The 19,608-nt window shown below is 37.0% G+C and overlaps 1 protein-coding gene across 1 annotated transcript in view; it reads right to left on the minus strand.

The window, feature by feature from the left end:
* The window catches only part of TUBGCP3 (tubulin gamma complex associated protein 3), a 48,710-nt gene that overhangs the window by 14,897 nt on the left and 14,205 nt on the right, over positions 1-19,608 (minus strand). The window contains exons 4-10 of the mRNA XM_015640743.3: positions 18,437-18,514; positions 17,620-17,837; positions 14,021-14,193; positions 11,154-11,272; positions 7,847-7,972; positions 4,499-4,567; positions 786-918 (exon numbers count right to left, since the gene is read on the minus strand). Of these exons, the coding sequence (XP_015496229.1) occupies positions 786-918; positions 4,499-4,567; positions 7,847-7,972; positions 11,154-11,272; positions 14,021-14,193; positions 17,620-17,837; positions 18,437-18,514 (916 nt within the window). The remainder of the gene's footprint in view (positions 1-785; positions 919-4,498; positions 4,568-7,846; positions 7,973-11,153; positions 11,273-14,020; positions 14,194-17,619; positions 17,838-18,436; positions 18,515-19,608) is intronic.

Here is a 19,608-nt window from a genome sequence, read left to right on the forward strand (position 1 = left end):
ATATTTGTTTTTGCTGCCATGCTTCACAGCTAACCACTTCCTTGTGGCAGAGGCCATGGAACTCAAAATTTTCATGAATGTCTTAAAAGAAAAACCCATTAAAAAAAAAAATAAATTATATCAATTCCAATAATCAAGGCAAAACAAGTATTGTAGGCTTTTTTTTTGCTAAGATGCTCTTTATAAAGGGCTACAATCTCATAAATCTGAAGTGTCATCAGGGAGAAGCATCAGTTACTGGTTAGTTTACTCATCTACTAGCCAAAGTTGTGGTAAACTCCAACATGACTCTCCCCAGCATTTTCTTGTGGATTCCCAACAAAATCATGGTATTTGCAGATTTGCAAAGTTTTGTTGTTTCACATGAATCTGAAGACAAGTTGGTAAAGACTCCTCCATGCCATCATATACAGAGAAATTGCATAATACTCATACATAGTGAGGAAACTAAGCCAATCACTTCATAACATATTAGTGGGGCTTTTCAGTGTACCATTCTCTGAAAGATGATTGAGTAACTGAAAAGTACATGCTTAAAATTGAATTTTTGGAGCATATTCTAGTTTTAAAAAAGTAAGAAGTCTGAATGTATCAACACAGCACTATAATTTGTCATGCTTTGTTTAAACTAAACAAGGGAGAATCTAAACTACCTACTTGAAATTTTCTAAAAAAACCAAAAAAGTCCAAACAAGCACTAATATTATTGATACCCATCTCTAGCACACACAACTATTCAAAGTTATATAACATCCCCAGAAATATTAAATTAATGTTAAACAGACCTTGACAGTGATCAACAAGTGCTGCAAGGGTCTTTAACCTTATTTTGGGGTCATATGTCCAGACTAGAAGACGGCGAAGTGTTAAACTGCTCTCAAGTCCCAAATTCACACCCTGATCATCTTCCAGTTGTAACTGAACAAGTTAGAAACAGAAAGACATGTCAAACAACAAAATTGAAGCAGAACTCAGGTTTTGAAGTTGGTTCTGAAGTCAGATTTTACTAACACACTTGAAATACCTAGTGTTATATATTCTTTCATCAAATCACTGGGCCAAAACCCAAGAGTCAATTTTTAGTGGAAACAGAGACTTCAGCACAGGTGAAAGAACAGAGACAAGCATAAGTGCAATAAGGTAGACACAAAGCACAAAGACTGAGAAAATTAAAGACAGCAAGGTAATAGTCATGAAAAGAGAGAAGAGCAAAAGAAAAGAGAGAAGAGATCCTGGAAGACAGCAAGAGATACTCAAAAAAGAGTAGAGAATCATCTAAAGGAAAGGCAGGCTGAGGGAGGTAAACCTTTTATTACTGCACATGCAGCTTATTTTACTTCAATATGGGACAAATTCTGTTCAATGTCTTCCTCCAGAAGCCGTCGGAACTTAAATTAGCCTTATAGTGAGATTAAGGAATTGCTACATTGAACAAAAAACACCAAAATAAGAAAACTATCATAATGTGACTACCATGAATCTTCCAACACCATGAAAAATAAAAGCTAAGTATTTGCATCCAATGTGCAAATGCAAATCTTATACAAGTACAGATGGAATAAGCTTGACAAGAACACAACCTAAGAATACAGAAGCAAGTTTCTGGAGCAGTACAAGGAGATAATCTCTTAGAAAATAAGTTATTTCTGATATATGACAACCAACCCACTCTGTGCTTTCCCATCTAGCACATTTTTTAGCCAAATGCAACATACTAGTTAAATTTAAGTCTAGTGTCATCCACATTAAGTTCAGCCTTGGAGCCAGTTAAATTCATTTGCTTCCGAATGCTCCTGGGTCCATGTCTGGGATTTTTCTTTGGTGTTTTTGGAAATCAGCAATGATAAGAGAGATACATGAGCCACCCTTTGACTTTAGGGAAGACATGGTACATCTTCATCATGGAACTGCATTTTTAAATGGGCTGACAATGTGAAAACAACCTGCAAGAAAAAGACCAGAGACTCTTATGGAATGGTAGACAGTATGCTCAGGATTACTCATTCAAGGGCAGAAACATGCTCAGGGGAAGCTCTGAAGACATAATAAAGAGTTATCAAGAGAGTATAGAACCCTTTGACAAGATTCTTGCTGTTCTATGCCTATCCTGCTCTCTAGAACTGCAGTTAACTACTCCTAAGCTGGCAGCCTGTACGATCTCCTGAATCTAAGAATACCACATACACTCAATTTTAAGTCAATTTTCTACATGTTTTCAAGAAGCTAAAAGGTACAGGTTTTTTATCCATTCTGCAGTGTGACCTTCAAGCCCTTCCACCTTTCAAGTCACAGAAGAATCTCTCCTCCACTGCTGGACCTCTTTCCTTTCCTTCATCTCTTTGGGAATGAATGTTGCCAGGAGCTTCTGAAAATCCAAACATAACATGACTCTGAGAACCCCTTCAGTTGGGTGCTGGGGGATCTAGATTCCCCAGAAACCCCAGTCTGCTGCTGCAGCAAAGCGCTGCCGACACTGTATTGACTGCTCCCTATGAAAATGCATTTAATCAACATACTCAATGCACTCATGGACTCTAACACTGAAGATGAATCTGGCAAGGAACATGAAGATCAACAAGAAGAACAGCAGTAAAAGTAAGACTGGGAAAATGTGTGTCAAACTACTGAATGATGCTAGGTGAATGGTGACAGGAAAAATGGAAAATGCTGATGTTCTTAATGCCTTTATTTCCTTGCTATTTCAGTGAGATTTTCTGCTGAGGATACTACATGTCAAGATAGGAACTCTGGGACAAGGAAGACCAAGTTCAGAAGGTTCAGGCTAGGGTACACCAAAAAATGGGATATGGTTAAGTCTATGGGACCTGATGGGATGCACCAACAAGCGTTGAGGGAAAGAGCTGGCCAATGTCACTGCAATGCCACTCTCCATTATTTTTTCAACACAGCAATTAGAAGAGGTTTCTGACAACCCTGAGAAAGCAAATGTCACTCCTATCTTCAAGAAGAAGCCATAAAACTACACACCAGTGAGACTCCCTTCATTCCTTGGGATAGCAACTAATCCTGGAAAATAATTTCCAAGTTTATAAAGGACAAAAAGCTTTCTCAAGAAAAATAGCTCAGGGAAAGGAGAAGGAACATTTGTGGTGATGCAGTCTGTCTTCCCAAGTAAGTGTTTAGTGTCCCAAGGCCCTGCTTTGCCACAAGCAGCTGGACATCTGCCTGCTGATGGGAAGTAGTGAATGAATTCCCTACTTTGCTTTGCTTGCACGCACAGCTCTTGCTTTCCCTTCTAAACTGTCACTAACTTGACTGACTTGTCTTTTTGTCTTCCTTCTATTTTCTCGCCGTTCCTCAAGAGACGGGGGAGCAAGGGTGCCTGGCTGCTGCCCAGGGTCAACCCACCACAAAGGCAAATGCAGTTTGAAAATAAGTAACCACAGAACTTTTGTTTTCTCCTTACAGGCTTTCCCTTCCACCCTACCTATCTCTTCTTTGGAAAGGTTTGGTGGAGCAGGAAAGGTAGACAAAATTGCATTTCAAAGTACTCGAACATTTTCATGATCAAGAAGTTTTAGAAGTTAGAATAAATCAAAGCTTCAGCAAACCAAGAGAGAAAACACATTTTGGACAGAGCAAGAATTACAAAAGGAATAACTGGATAACAGCTACCAAAAATAAGCAAAAAGTATATGTAACAGACATTCCAAAAGAATATTCAAGAACTGCAAGTGAGTTAAAAGGAACAGATGCTTTGAAAACATTAACAAAAGTCTATGACAAACTATAAGAATTTTATTGAAGATAGAATTTTAGAAGGCAGTATAATTTAGCTTTAGGTTAATTCTCAGAATAAATTTTTCACCATTACAAGTAATGAACCCCTTGAAAACCCCTTTTTTTAAACAAAAAGCAAGGAGAAAAATCATGTTTATTTTATTTTCATTTTAGAGACAGCACCTAGATGCACATATCTACAAATTTTTGTAGAAAAACTGCAAGATTATCAGCACTGATTTGGTCTATATGTTACAGAAAAACTGTAAAACACTGAAACATCTGCAGAACAGATGTCTTTACTCTCAGAAAACAAAGGGACAATAAAAATGTATGAACTGCCCCACACAGAAAAAAAACCTCGAACTGTTATTACTAGCTGCTGAATCATGCACTGCTGGAAATAGAGATTGCTTTTATTCCCCTCAAGGATATGTGACATTGTTTGGGATTTGAATGATAAAGATATCCAAGATGAAACTGACAAAAAGGATGCAAAACAGGGACAGAGACCTAGAAATACCCATTGTATTCCTTGCTTATGTAACACATCAAATACCAGTGAATTCTTAAGAGAAAAATATTCAAGGGTACATACATTTAAAGAGTAAGAAACGTACAGAGAATTGTGCTCACTGTCAACAGAAACTGCTGTACATCCTTTACATTCTAACAGAATAGGCAGGTATTACCTTTTTAGGAGATATTTAGATAGCATAGAACAAAATAATTGTTGAATACATACCACTTAACTCACCTGAGAATGTAAAACAGACAGAAGTCGGTAGTATTCTTTAAGTTCCTGATGTAAGGCTGCACAAAAACTCTGTAAGAGAAAGAAAAAAATAAAGCAAAGCAATCAGGAGAAAACCGTCTGATTCACAACACTTCCAACATAGTTGGAAAATTCCTGATGTTTCAGCATAAAAGCCAATTCTTAGAGAAATCTTCCCTAAGAGCTGCATATACCTTTTCCAAGAATTTATACAAGATTTTTTTTTTTTTTAATAATCATGTAAGATACAGTATGCAGTGAATTAGAATTTAAATTTCAGGAAGGCCTCTAACAACAGAACACAGAAGTTAGGCAGCTATCATTATATTTACAGTATAGACTATATGACATGAACAAGAAAGCACAATGCTTATAAAAACACTCCCAATAAATGCTGCCAGATTAAGTACTCTATATAATTGACCTTTCATCAATTCACAGTTATATATAATTCATGACTTGACATGGAAGAAATGAACAACACAAAGTATGTCTTCAGGAATCTGTAGAATGTGCAGAAGTTAATTTAAGCCAGAACTAAAGCAAAAACTCTTCTCTGTAAAACAATTCTAAGCACAACTACTTTAGGTTGTTTAAAAATCCAGATCAATTTTAAAAACAATTCCTGAAATAATACTTGTTTAGTGATAAATATTTTCCACAGTTTAGGGTTTGGGGGATGTCTTGCTTTGCTTTTGTAATGGTCTTAACATACAAACTAAAAAAAATCCCTGCAGCACATTTTTTTAAACAGAACTAAAAATATGGCTCATTAATTTGGGACTAAGTGAAAAAGACTTTAAAACCCCACAAAGAGTGACCAAGGTTTTCTATTTGTTTGGTTTCTTGGGAGAATACTCTCATGGCATACACACAAATTCTTCAGAACTTTCTAATCAATTCTCAGCTAATGAATTTGATATCCATTTTGATGGATTTTTTTCTTTTTTAAATGGGAAATTTCCCAGGATTTTCCCTTTAAGGCCTTTTAAAATTACGGTCAAAAGAATCTGCAAAAAAATAAGGAAAATTTCATAGAAAGAACACAAGAACTTGAAGTAAAATATTTATTCACTAGAGTATGTAAAAGGCAGAAATAATTTCTAGAAGCACAAGGAGAAAATAAATCTTCTTTCCTGCTAAGCAGCTAAGAAGCCTAGGGAAAAAAAAAGTCATTAATCTTGCCATTGTGTCCTTTTTTAGGGAAAGGAGGTTCCTTTCGTCAACTCAATGTTGTAAATGGCAAAGAAATTTGACATTCATTTTATTCCAGAGGATACTGAAGGGCAAAAAGAAATCCCCTTATGTGTAACTCCACTTTTTATTTCTTCTCACTTGCTTCTCCAGTAAATTTTGCAACCTATTAAAGCAGCACTTGCCAAGACAGAGGGCAGAGCAGAGCCTCCAAGAAAACAATCAAAGGCACTGTTATGCTCAAAAAGGAAGAACAGTAATCACTGACTTTAATTATTTAGTAGCCAAAAGGATTTAGAATCTATCTGGTCACCAATTCTTCAGAGAAGCTTTACAAATTAAAATTTATATCCAGTACCAATTCCTGCATCACAAACCACATATTTGCTTCCTAAACTGTTACAGGAAAACTGGACATTATCCTAGAATTCTGATTTGGTCTGCTTCAAAAGAGAATTGAGGAAGGAAACAGAATGCTTGTTCAAGAGAAAAAAATTAAAATGCCCACTAGCTCAACTGTATCTAAATGGGCAAAATGCCAAAGTGCAGGCTAAATTATATTTAACTGCCTATTATTCTTTTTATTTTCTGAGGACAAAGTAAAACTTAGATATTAATCAGCAAAGGTAGGAAAGTATAAAGCGTAATATATTGTTGTATCTCTACTTCTAATGTCAATACCGGACATTTTGTATGGTAAAACCAGTCACCAGAATCATAACAGAAGAGGTGACAGACATCTTATTCTACACCTGGTTTAAACAGGGGTTTACACAATCATTCTTTCTGAACATTAAGCGAAAGATGTTTTATAACAATATACACTGTTGTGCTGAATTCTTTAATGCACAGAGTGCAGCACCTGAAATTCTCAGCTATAAAAGCCATGAAGAGCATGAAGGCATTCTCTCTGTGCCCAGATACTGACAGCAAGAGTAGAATATAAATTTTTATTTGTACGTTTATGTCCTAGAAATATACACAAGTGCTTGCCTCAAGCAGAATTAGCGGCATTAGAGCTATGCAGATTCAGGTAACTTAACAGCACAGCCTCCTGCACAGGATCTGAAACCTGCATACAGAAGCCAAGATACTGCACATTTAAATTCACTGAAGAATTAAAGTTCTCCCCTTTCTGTAAACTTGAAGATTAAAGCCAGAGATGGTAAAAATAAGCACAAGCAGGAAGCTGCTAGATAAAGAATAAAACTTCACCCAGATACAAAGGGGAGAGTCCAAAGAAAATGCATACATAGTAGCACTACCATATAAAACATGGAAATCAGCATTGGATCAGTAGAAAAATAGTTATTTATATGTATCTAGAAGGGTTACCTAGAATAAGAGACAGAATGGAACAGAATAAAACATTAGAAAAGTAGGAAGCACTACAGTGTCTCTACTGACCTCTTAAGAAAAATTAGATTGAAGGGAGAAGCACTTCAATTTCTTGGCAGATTAGGTAGGATGTTATGGCTAGAGGCAAGGATAACATTTCTGTCGACTCAGAAGGGATAATATCCAGTTTTACAGAGGGAGCAAGTGAGAGGAAACAGGAATGTCTTAGCAGTAAATGTGGTTTTGGGTATTACAGCAGCAGTGAAGTTACTGTAGACTATAAATCATGATGATGAAACCTATAAAAACAAAAATTAATATTCTTTTGATGCTGTATTCAAAAGAAAGGGCAGAAGATAATGGACTACTTGCATTTTATGTAAGCTAGTGCAGTACTAATACATGAACATTAACAATAGCTGACAAGAATGTCTTCTGCACAGGTAGCTAACAACTGAATTGGTGATTAATTACCTCAGGGATGAAATCATCCCATTTAAGAAATGTTTTGCTTATGAACATGCATGAACAATTTTAAAATACTGGGTTTTTTTTAAAAAGTGAGATTAAGAAAAAGAATTTATGAGTGGTTCCATCTAAAAATTACAGGGGCAAATCCTTAAGATCAGAAAGAGCAAATGTCTTTTTCTTGCCTTCTGACATATCGAATGCAGCATCCTCAAAAGGAGTAAATCAAATGATGAATGATTCAAGCTCTAAAGTTTATGCATCATTCTAGCACTGCATTTACTCTAAGATCAAATACTGTAGTTAGATTGTTTTTTCTAGCTGACCCACCTGTCCCACAAGTCCAAATGCACGATCCAAACTCCTCTGGTCTGTATATTTTCTTATTTTGTTATGTAGCCACCCCAACTCTGCAAGTCTACTTGTTGTATCTCGGAGAGATTTGGACAAGCTCACCTATAAAGTTAAACAAATTAAAGTTTAAAAAAGTTAAAGTTATAAAGAAACGAGTTTGCAATTAAGTCAAATCTGCCATGCCAATACTGGTTTCTTCACAAAAGTCTCTCTTATAAAAAAGGCAGTTTGAGAAAAAAATAATTTTAAATTCTACAGTACAGATACTGCAAAAAAGCAGACAACCACATAATTAACATTATATTTATACACACATGCATTGAAAAGGCAGCAGCAACAAACTACTGGCAACTTTGAGACCTTCTCTTTTGGAAAGCTTAATGTAACAGTATTCATGCACTTTTTTTACATTAGGCAAGTATGGCAATAAGAAAATGGTCTTCAGAAGAAAGGGAGAAATCTGCATTTTCATGTAGTATCAGACTTTATCTTATACTGACAACCAGCAAGACTGAAAATATGAGAGTTGTAGCAAAGGTGTTAATGACTAAAACTAATTAAAAAGCTTTGACGAAATAATTAGCTATTGCTACATGTGAAAGAAACCTTCATTAGAAAATAAATGACCCAATGCCTGACTAGGCAGCAGGAACACAAACTTCCAGAACCCAACTTCCAAGGTTAAGTCCAACTTTTAGAAGTTATTTAATCGTATGTCCTTCTGAACTCTCCTAGTCTGTTTCTGTTTTTTTCCTAGTATCCCATTTGCCTTGCAAGCCTGCCTTAGTCCCAACACCCTATTTAGCTACCACTATATTTTTCATCTGAATCGGTAATTTCTTCCTCAGAATTAACAACAGGTAAGACATTTCCAACTTGAGATTTTCTTCTTCCCCATTTCACCATGTTACTCAAGAACACTATCATCAAGTACTCATAACTTCATTGAATAAAAAACCCCAAACAATCTGACTGATAACACAGACAATGAGAAAGAGACTGACCTTTGCCCACAGCAACTGGGCCTATCCTACCTCTACAGACAATTTTAACTTTGACAGCCTGCTGGAACATTCAAAACCAAAGCAAGGAACTGTTCTAAGAAGTTAAGCTGCCAAATTAGGAATCAATGTCCTTCATTAAACATTTTAGTTAGCAGTACAGGCATTCTCCAAGATAACAATTAGTGTCAGAGCGTGTTATCCACACCAGTGTGGGCTTGAACCAGGCTGCAGCATTTGGTTGTAAGACCAGAGTTCAGTCCCTAGCCCTCTTGTTTACCCACAGAGGTACAGCTTTAACTTCTTGAACAACTTCTGTAGGGTAAATTCCAGCCCAAACAAGCATAATTGGACACAGAAATCCTGCCCGCAGCTAAAGCCAAAGAGATGACAAAAGAATTATTTAGAATTCTGCAAGTACAGAGTACTTGGCAAACACTGAGCACAGCGCACATCCGCTGGAATTAAGTGAGGAACAAGCAAAATTAGCTTGTGTTATTACATTTGTATGTCTTAGATCAAAACAAAAGCTGCTATCTTATACAATGCTGAATGCCACCACCAGATCTAATATTAACACTAATATTAGGAAACACTGCAGCAAGAATAGCACCTTATAAAGTGTGCTTCTTTCTGGGAAAAAAAAAACCAAACCAACAACCCAGACAATGAGATTGTTAGCTGAGGGAGAACTACATGCTTTGACTACTATTTTGCCCAATGTGCAGCCAATACAGCTAGAGGAGGTATGATCTTGGTCCTCCTTGTTTTTCAGAAGTTGTTCCAGTTGCAGCTCTGGTGATTCAGATAATCTCATCTTCACCAGGTTTGGTAGATCAGACCAAGTACAAATAAGAGAGTGGAAGATGACTGACTTCACAAAAATTACTGACAAAAAAGTTCTTGGGCAAAGATTATTCAGCTGGTTTGTAGTCAGTAATTAAACTCCTTGAATTACAAGTTCCAAGTAGAACAGCTTCTGACCTCAAATCAGCCTATTGGATATGAAAGCTACACAGAAAACCAATGAAACCCATTGCCAATTTTGTATTCACTAAGTTTTTTTCACATTCCTCCCGAAAAATAAATTATGCTACCCTTCTTTTGCCATATATAAATTCATATATGGAATATGATTTACTCAGTAAAGATGTTGAGGAATTACAAACTTGGCATCATCTTACAGTTAGATGTTTATTAAGAATCTGTTAATTAAGAAGATTTAACTTACTTAACAAGAGTTAGGTTTTTCCATTTATCCCTCCATTAAGCAGACATAAATGTCACTGTAAAGTAATGGTGAACAACTATACATTTCACATCTTCCTACTATTATGAAGGAAAAAAGGAAATTAGCTCATCTATCAATTTAAGACCTGTCTACTATGCTCTTGCCATGTGAAATGGACCCAAATAATTTCCCTGCCCATTTAAGGACTATGTAATATTGCCATAGTAGAAAGTTTTTAATAGAGGTGAAAATTGAAAGCATTGTCCTTCCATCTGAACAAGAACATGAAAACCAATTAGCAGAAACTGAACTCTGAAGCTGTACTGTGTAAATACTGAATATGAAGATGTTAAAGTAACTAAGGACATTTTTTGTTCTTTGCTCAGCTGACCCAATCATACATTTGGGGTTTCTTTGAATTGCAGATGGGCTTAACATCTCACCACCTTAAAGCAAAGTCTCTCAGGCATCTCTCCTATTTGATGTCTTCATTCAAATTCACATCACGCCTTTCTTCAGTCTACCACCAGTCCTTTCTTTCCTAGGTAATCTGCACCTGATCACTTATAATTGTAATCAGGCCCATAACATCAAGTGGCTAGCATCCATTCTATATCTCAAGCTGTTAAATTTAATTCAATAATAACACAGTCAAATGCCTGCATCTACTTTATATTAATTCTTATACACTAGAGAGGACAAAAGTTGACGGAAGTCCTCAAAGCCGTAACTAACAAGTCCTTCTACTGGATCAAGATTTGGGAGACTATTCATGTTTTGTGAAATGCTGTATTTTCTTTCTGGCATCTAATCTACCCAACCAATTTTCAATTACTATTGTTGAAACTACTCTGTTGTATTAACAAAAGAACCCCCAAAACCAAAACAAACGAAACCAGCACAAAACAAACAAAACAGCTGGTAAAGAGAATACAGACTTGTAATAATATTTTAACTTTTTTGCATGTTTCTCACAGCTATTTTCCCCCTTCTAATATACTTCTTATATACTTCTCTGCTCACATATGAAATACAAGTCACCATACAGTACCTTTCCCTCCACTTTATAGCAATTTTCAGAATTGCACATTTTGATATTTTTTCCATCTATTCCCTGGAAGACATATAAAACATCTCTTACAAGATTTGCTTCCGTTATTTCAACAGAACCTAGAAAAGAAAAAACCAAAAACAAAACAAGTATTTAGATTTGTTGAGACAATTAGTTTTGATTACAACTTTAAAGAGCTATTTAGATGCATAGCCACAAAAACCTAAAACTATAAAAACTATAAAGCCTGTTCTTGTAACCTGTAAAGAAATGGTTTTGGTCCTCTGAGTCTTACAGGAAAGACCAAGATTGCCTTTACCTGCTTCTAATGCTACCTGTGGTTCTCTCAGAGCAGTCAGCTTGTATGGCACAGGGCATGTCCTACTTTAACTGACACATCAGCCAGTTCTTAAACTTGTTATCTCCTCTGATCCAACACCAGTGCAAGCTCTGAGGCAAGCACCACAGTAACTTTATATTTCTTTAAAAAACAGCTGAAGCTGTTAAACAGACTTACAGATTAACCTCTTCTACATTCACCTATGAAAAGAACAGTTAATTCAGAAGGAAGAGCTGCTTGTTGCATAATGGCTTTCAATCACATATGCCACTGCTCAGTGAGAAGACTGATCAAATCAGACTGCATAACAGCCATGGAGCTAGAAAATATTGAAGTGTAAATACTGTTTCTGAAGATAAATATATCTTTGATTTAGAAAAGCTTTTGATATTGTAACATACAGTTTGCTTCTGGTTCTTATCTCTAGTCAGAAGTTAGATTGTGTTAGAGATATAAGATATTTATGAATGTAAAATAAACATAAGATCAAAAAAGTCACTGTGTAGGCCATTAAAACTATCCCCATTTCTTCTGGGCAAACCGTCATATGCTTTTGTAAATTCATTAAGGATTTCAAGAATTAAACGATTTTAACAACAACTATCCAGAAACTGAGATGCTACAACATGCTTCTCCCAATTTAGATAGTACTCTTAGTCTTGTCAGTTTGCCTCCCCAACAATCCACTTTCCCAGAAAAAAACAAGAAAAATTAAATTCTACTCTTATTTCAGCAGAAGGAGTCTTCAAGGTATCATTTAAAACTCAGTCTCCCCCTGTAACAATAAGATGTGCATGACTGTAGGTTGTCCCTCTTAGGCACTTGTAGTGAAATGGTGAAAGATGCAAGTGCACATTTCTTTAACTGATAAATAATACAACAAGTATTAACATCAGCCATACAATGCGCTTTTTAATACTCTGTGTGTAGACGTAACAGTAAGAAAGCTTCAAATAAAAGCAAGCAACTTTAGGAGAAAAAATTAATTACAGGAATTTTATATTCATAGAACTGTATCTTCTTGAAAATAGACTGAATGCAATATATTCTGAACGCAGTCCTACTTCTATTTCTACACCAGCAAGTGACAACATTTAAGACAACTGTCAGTCCTTATACCCATCCCACACAGGAACCAAAGTCACAGCTGCTGGCTGACTCAACACAAGAAGTATTGCTTTTTATAGCAATCAGTATAATAAATTAAGAGGCAGTGGTAGATTTTATATGTTTTTCTATTTCTTTTTCCTATGTTTTTTTCTGCTCCTTTTTCTACTTATTCTTTTTTTCCCTATTGTTGTATGTATTGAAACTACCACATATATAAAACACATATTAACACATGTTAACTAGGCTCTATATGCCAAATGTTGTCCTCAGATACACCAGTACAATTCTGATCTATAAGCCACTGCTTTGTACACTGCTACTCAAAAATGCAGAGGCTGGCAGACAGGCTATATTTTAGTTCCTTAATATCCACACTTATTTGTACAGAAGGTAAAAACAAACCAAAACAAAGCACCACAAACAAAAGCCTGCATCTCTTATCTTTCTTTGCCAGAGAATAACGTTGCTATGGGATGTCAACATCTGCCATCAGCTCATTTATTCAGAACTTACTTTTACAGTAAGAGTTGCCACAGAGATCACCTGTTAAACAATTCCTCCTTAGTTACACCTGTGTAAATTCAGAATAGATCCTCTAGGCATCAGCTTCAAGTTTACAGACACTTAATCATGGACTTAAATTAGCAATATTAGGAATTTAAGAAGAAATTCTTTACTGTGGGGGCTGTGATGAGGCACTGGAACAGGTTGCCCAGAGAATTGTGGAGGCCACATCTCTGGAAGTGTTCAAGGATAGGCTGGATGGCTCTCTGAGCAACCTGGTCTAGTGGAAGGTGTCCCTGCCCAGAGTAGAAGAGTTGGAACAAGATGATTTTTACGGTACCTTCCAACTCAAACCATTCTGTCATGAGTCATTCACCAGTCTGTATTTATATTTTTTTATTTTATTGACAATATCTTACGTCACTTCTTCTGAATACAACCACTGTAAACATTATGCTAACCTAAAGAAGAAAGAGGTTTAAGAGCTCTATATTCCAGTACACATTTCCAAGTTCTGAAAGACACAGAACCACAAAGAGATGAGTATTTCAACATGTTCTGATTACTGAATTCTATCTGACTCTAAAAATAATAGCAACTTCTGATCATCAAAAGAAAGATCATTGCTCACATGTCACAATCACTTAACTATATGATAAACACTGGAATGAACTCAGTCGTTTAAGAGGAGCAGTCCAACTAACCAGTGCAAAAAAGAAACCAACAACCAGCCAAAGAGATTGTGGCCAAACATACTAGTCTTGTACATTTGCCTCTATCCTTCTATTAAGCACATTCTAGAAAAACACTCTTCAAAAAATCAACATGCTATGATTCCAAAATAATTCAAAATATATGGAGGATATAAATAACTGTAGAAAACATGATCTTTAACAAATACATCTTTGCTCACCACTTGTATCCCCTTCTCGCCTAGACCTTGGCACACCACGAGAGACAGCATTTGAAAAGCCTTTTGAGGTAGTGCTTTGTAAAGAAGGCTGGCTTGCAGTTAAAGTCCATGCAAGACGTGACCCTAGCTGCTGACGGAGGCAATCTCCAACGCCCGGAGCTTGATAGGATTGTCTAAAAGGATGAAAGGAAGAAACATCTTTAAAAACTTTGATTCTATACCCATTATATGGGGTGGAGTGATGCAAATTTTGAAAAATGCCCCAAGTTTTTGCAGATGTTTTGTGGGGGGAAGGGGGGTGGTGGTGGTTTAATAAAGGAACCTTAAAAAAGGGTAGAGAACACAAAAGCAATTAATTTCTTCCTATAAGTCTACACTTTCAAAAAAGCCCCCAACCTGTAGAAAAGGTAAGTGTAAGTTTGATAGACATGATTTCATATCAAAGATTAACTTTGATAAAACGTGTAATTATACTGAAATAGGTTAAAAGTGAAGGCACTATAAGAATAATAAACACAGTCATAGTAGAAAAACCTAACTATTTAAGTTTTGTTATTACCTGAAGTTACATGTCAAAGAGCTAAAGGAAAATGGAGAAAGAGGAGAAAGTTCACTTTCCAGCTACTCTGCTCTTTCAGATAGTTTGTATCAACTGCCTGAAGATGTACTTAAGGAGGGAATATCCAGACAAGTCCCAGTTTCCCTTCCTTTCAAACTTGTCAATTCTTTTCACAAAGTCTTAACCATGAAAAACTGCCACACTGGCTAAGCTCCAGTTGGAGCTCCCCGGTTAGCCAGCATCTTGGTGAGTTTTTCTGCCAGGTCCTTCATCACTCTAGGACAAATCCCCTCCAGTCCCATACACTTGTGAGCATCTAAGTGGGTCAGGAGGGCAGTAACTTCTCCCTCCTAGATTAGAGTGGATCCATTCTGCTCCCTGTCCATGTCTACCAACTCAGGAGGCCACATGTCCTGAGAACAACTGGTCTCAGTGACAAAGACTGAGCTTTCCTGTATTTAGCATTAGTAAATCATCAGAGTACAACACTGAATTTTGGCTGTTCAGAAGAATGTAAAAAGAAAAACAGATATAAAGAGAAGTTCAGCAGGAATGAAACTCACAGAAAGTTCTAATTTGCGTTATTCAGTTCACAGACTGCAGGACGAAAGAGCACAGTGAAATTGCAATAAAATGGAACAGTATGAACAGGTCAGAACAAGAATATGCCAGAAAGAGGGTAGGTTCTGCTGATATTTTTAAGTAAGCAGATATAAGAAATAACCTCACTGACATATCTTTCTATATTGTACCAGGATTATACAATGATTGAGGCTAGAAGCGAATTCAGGAGATCACCTCCTACAACCCTTCTGATCAAAGCAGATCAACAACAGGTTAGCTGGTGCACTGTTCAAGTCATGCTTTTAGTATTTTCAAGCATGGAGACTACACAACCTCTCAGGGAAACACATTTCAGTGTTTTGCAATATGCCCCCACCCTCAAACATACAGATTTTTTTCCCTTTTGATTAACTAGGATTTACAACTCACTGATTTTGCCAGTTACCTCTTGTTCTTCCCCTGACCCAAAACAGTCTAGCTCAGTTTTCTCTATGCCCCTTGTCATACCATTACAGAGGTAACATCCCAAGACTTTTCTTCTCCAGGCTGAATAACTTCAGGTCTCACTTAGTGTTCCCTCATACGTCAGGATGCTTCAACCCCTTAAATGGTTTTGGGTTTTGTTCTCCAGACCCCTTCTTCCAGCCCGCCTATGTCTTTTCTTTGTACTACAACTGGATCCGGTGTTTCAGATGTGTCCTCATCAGTACAGAGCAGTAACAAGTTTTATTTGCCTTACCCTCCTGGTGAAGTCCTTCATAACACAACCCAGGAGGTTCCTTAGCCTTCTTCACCACACATTGCAGACTCATGTTCAACTTGGTGCCTACCAGGAATCCCAGGACATTTTCTGTAAAGCTGCTCTGCAATCAGTCAGCACCCAGTATTGTCCTGGTGCACAGTTATTCCTTGCCAGGTGCAGGAATTTGAACTTCATCAGGCTCCTGTGAGCCTGTGTCTGGAGCCCACTGAGCTCCCTCTAACAAGCAGATTAATGACCTCCTTTAACAACCACTCCTCCCAGCTCCATACCACCTGCAAAGTTACCAAATATTCACTCTGTGCCACCAGGTGGGATGAAGAATGTAGCTTCTGTTGACACCATTAAGGACTGGGTTCCAACTGGACTTTGTGTCGCTAATCAAAATCTTTTTGAGTCTAGCAGCTTGAGTACACCTCACTGTCACCTTACCTAGTCCATGTTTTATTCAGTCTGTCAGTAAGGCTGTCACAGGCAGGCAGCATTAAAAGTCTTAGTAAGGTTGAAATAAGCAACAATTACTGCTCTCCCCTTGTCTCATCATAGGAGGCTGTAAGATAGGCCAAGCATGCCTTTCTGAACTCTGTGCTGACCACTCCTAGTCCCCTGCTTCTTGTCCATCATGTGTCTGGACATGCTTTACAGAAAACAAAGACTTTCCTAAGGGTCTCAGTGTCCTGTGCTGACTTTACCAGCACAAAGGCAAAACAAGCACCAATACCTCAAGTTTTTTCACATTTGTCACCTAAGTACATACCCCTTGAACAGGGACCCCTGTTTTCTCTAGCCTTCCTTTACTGCTTATGTAGTTGCAGAAATATCTGCTGTCTCCCTTCATGCATCTTGACAGATTAAGCTCTAGGTCAGTTTAGGATTTCATTGCAGTCACTCTGCCACTGGATGCTCCTTTGCACCTGGCCCTGCTTCTATCTTTTGTACACTTTTTTGTATCTGAGTTTTGTCAGAAACAACTTGGTTCTCCATGCAGGCCTCCTGCCACTTAATTTCTCCTTTCCTGTTTCTTTCCTAAGCTTGCAGGAGGTGATCCATGAATATCAACCAGCTCTCTAGTCTGGCAGTTGAGCCAGATGATCACTGTTGCTCCCTTCAAACAGAATTATCTATTCTGTTCTCTCCTTAATCTTTCTTTTCTCCAGGGCAGCCTCTCAGGGGATCTTTCCAAGAAGATCTCAGAAGAGTCCCAGTTCTCCTACCCTGAAGTCAGGGACTAAATACTGCTTTTTACCATGATTTCACTTTCAGAATCCTGAACTACATCATCTTATCACTACTGCAGTATTTGTACTGTAAAGCCTATTAGTAACAATAAAATCCAGTTCTGTCAGCACTAATTCCATAATATGTCAAATACACTCTACTAAAAAAATATGTCTTCAACTCAAAAAATAAAAGCTTTGGTCCTTTCTGAAAATACATCTTGTGATTTGGTGTTTATTTCACAACTCTGGGGGGTGGGAAGGAAAACTAGGATACAAGAAGATAGTGATTAAAAATGGACACATATGACAGCCATTTATGGCTTCATGTAGTCATATGCCAGCACCTGATATTCCGAAGTGTTCAGCTCAGGAACTCAGCTTCTCTGCATCTAAAGTGGGATTTCCAGTGGAATACAAAAGCAAAGGGTGGAGGAAAGAAAAGAAAAAAAGAAAAAAGGCAAGTCTTCTCCAAACCTATCTGTAAAGTGAAATTTACCCTGGAATGAGTGATTGTGGAGTTGGAGTTGGCCCATTTAGGGCATACAGGCTGATGCTGCTGATCCCACTGCTCCCCATGCTGCAGGAACTCTGGGCAGATTGAGCACTGCGATCCTGGTAATTCAATGGAAGGGTCTGAGGCCTGGCATAGTAATAAGGGGTTGAGTGAGCATCCCGTGGCAATGCTTGAGCAAAAAGCGTGGCATAATTTGACACCTGAAAAGGAAGGAATAATTTTAAAAAAGTGGAAATTGTTGTAAATCACATCTTCAGTGAACATGAGTATAATACCATAAACACAATAAATATATCAAGACCACGTTTATTCAAAGAAAAATTTGTTGATATAATTGTCATGACAAAAAGGTGTCTTACAGTGAGCAACAGTACTTTTAGCAACACAACTTCTTTTTGCCTGCAGAAAGTCATTAGCAATAGCTGCAAAAAGCACTTTGGTGCCAGCAGAGCTGCAACTGCATTTTGCTTTCCCAACTTCATTTAAAACTCATTATCACATGAGCAAGCATCACACCACCAAGCAGAAAGCAAACATAAAAATCACCCATCTAAAATACTCACAACTTCAGTTACACATGTTGGACAGCTCATATTTTTACATTTATGTAGTGTAAGAAAACTACACCAAATATTGCAGGTACTTAAGTCAACTGTTTTCTTCCTTTCGGCTTCACACATCGATATCATGAAAACAACCTGAGGTATTGGTTAAGTCTGGATAATGATTCTTAAAGACATCTAAAATAAGTGACACACATTCACTATTTCTCAGAAGCAAGAAAAATCTCCTCACCTACCTTGTTAGACTGTTTACGTGGATCTTCACTAAGGCTAAGCAGGAGGTAGAGTATTGACCATTTATTTTTCAAAATGCCCTTCAAAAAAAGATGAAGACAAATATAAATAAGTTTAACTCTTGATGATAACAAAATTATTATTAATTATCCAACTTCCTAATATATACATATAGAAACAAATTTTCCAGATAAATAAGACTAACTCAGAATCATATTCCTGAATAAACTGAGAATGTTCAGTGCAGCCTCTGTATTGCTAATTTTATAAATTTTTTCCACTGTGTTCAAATCATGAATTCTCATCTGCTCTGAGATCAGCAAACAGGCTCAATTTAAAATTCATAGCTACTAAGACCGAGGTTTATACAAAGGTGAATTGTTACCAGCATTCCCATTCTCCCACCACTTAAAACATCTCAGATGCAGCCATTAATTTAATCAAAAAATGAAAAAAGAAAACTCTTGGTGAAGTTTTAAGCAAGGACCTGTCTTTTCTCCCTTTTCCCCTCTACTCTTCTTTACAGGAAGGCCTCAAAAGTGAGGGTTTCGATTTCTATTACGTTAAATGCCATTGAACAGAGCTACCAAAAATTTCATAGTTTAAGATAGAGACACTGTTAAAATGAAACTTGAGAAATACACAACATAGTCTTTATCAAACAGACAGAGACTTTTAGAGCAAGACTATCATCAATTTTAGATCTCCGCAGAAAGCTGACCAAGTTCAGCTATAGTCCAAGCTACAAACAGAATACTTTAAAATGAAGGCACTACTAAAACTATTTATTTTAAATATGCACTTTCCTAGATATGTTACTCCATACTTCTAACACCTGCACCTGAATTTACCAGGGACATAGAACCTTATGATGGACATTAAGCTGAGTCAAAGAAACTTACACAAATTCCCTCACAATACTGATCAGGTTATAATCTGCAATACTAAGCAATGCTGAATATAAAGCAAACTTGAGTCATATCAAGATTCAATACAGACTCCATCCCTTATGAAGCAACATAATTTACCAAAGCTCTACATTTTTATATAAGACTAAAAGGAAACATTCTATATTATTATGTAGAGCACAATTCCATTATCTTCTGCTTTGATCCCAAAAAAAAAGGAAAAAGTAGAGGCATTGCATCTGTTGCAGGTAACTAATACAGCAACT

The sequence above is a fragment of the Parus major genome, chromosome 1 (genome assembly GCF_001522545.3).
Source record: "Parus major isolate Abel chromosome 1, Parus_major1.1, whole genome shotgun sequence".
NCBI classification, from domain to species: domain Eukaryota; kingdom Metazoa; phylum Chordata; class Aves; order Passeriformes; family Paridae; genus Parus; species Parus major.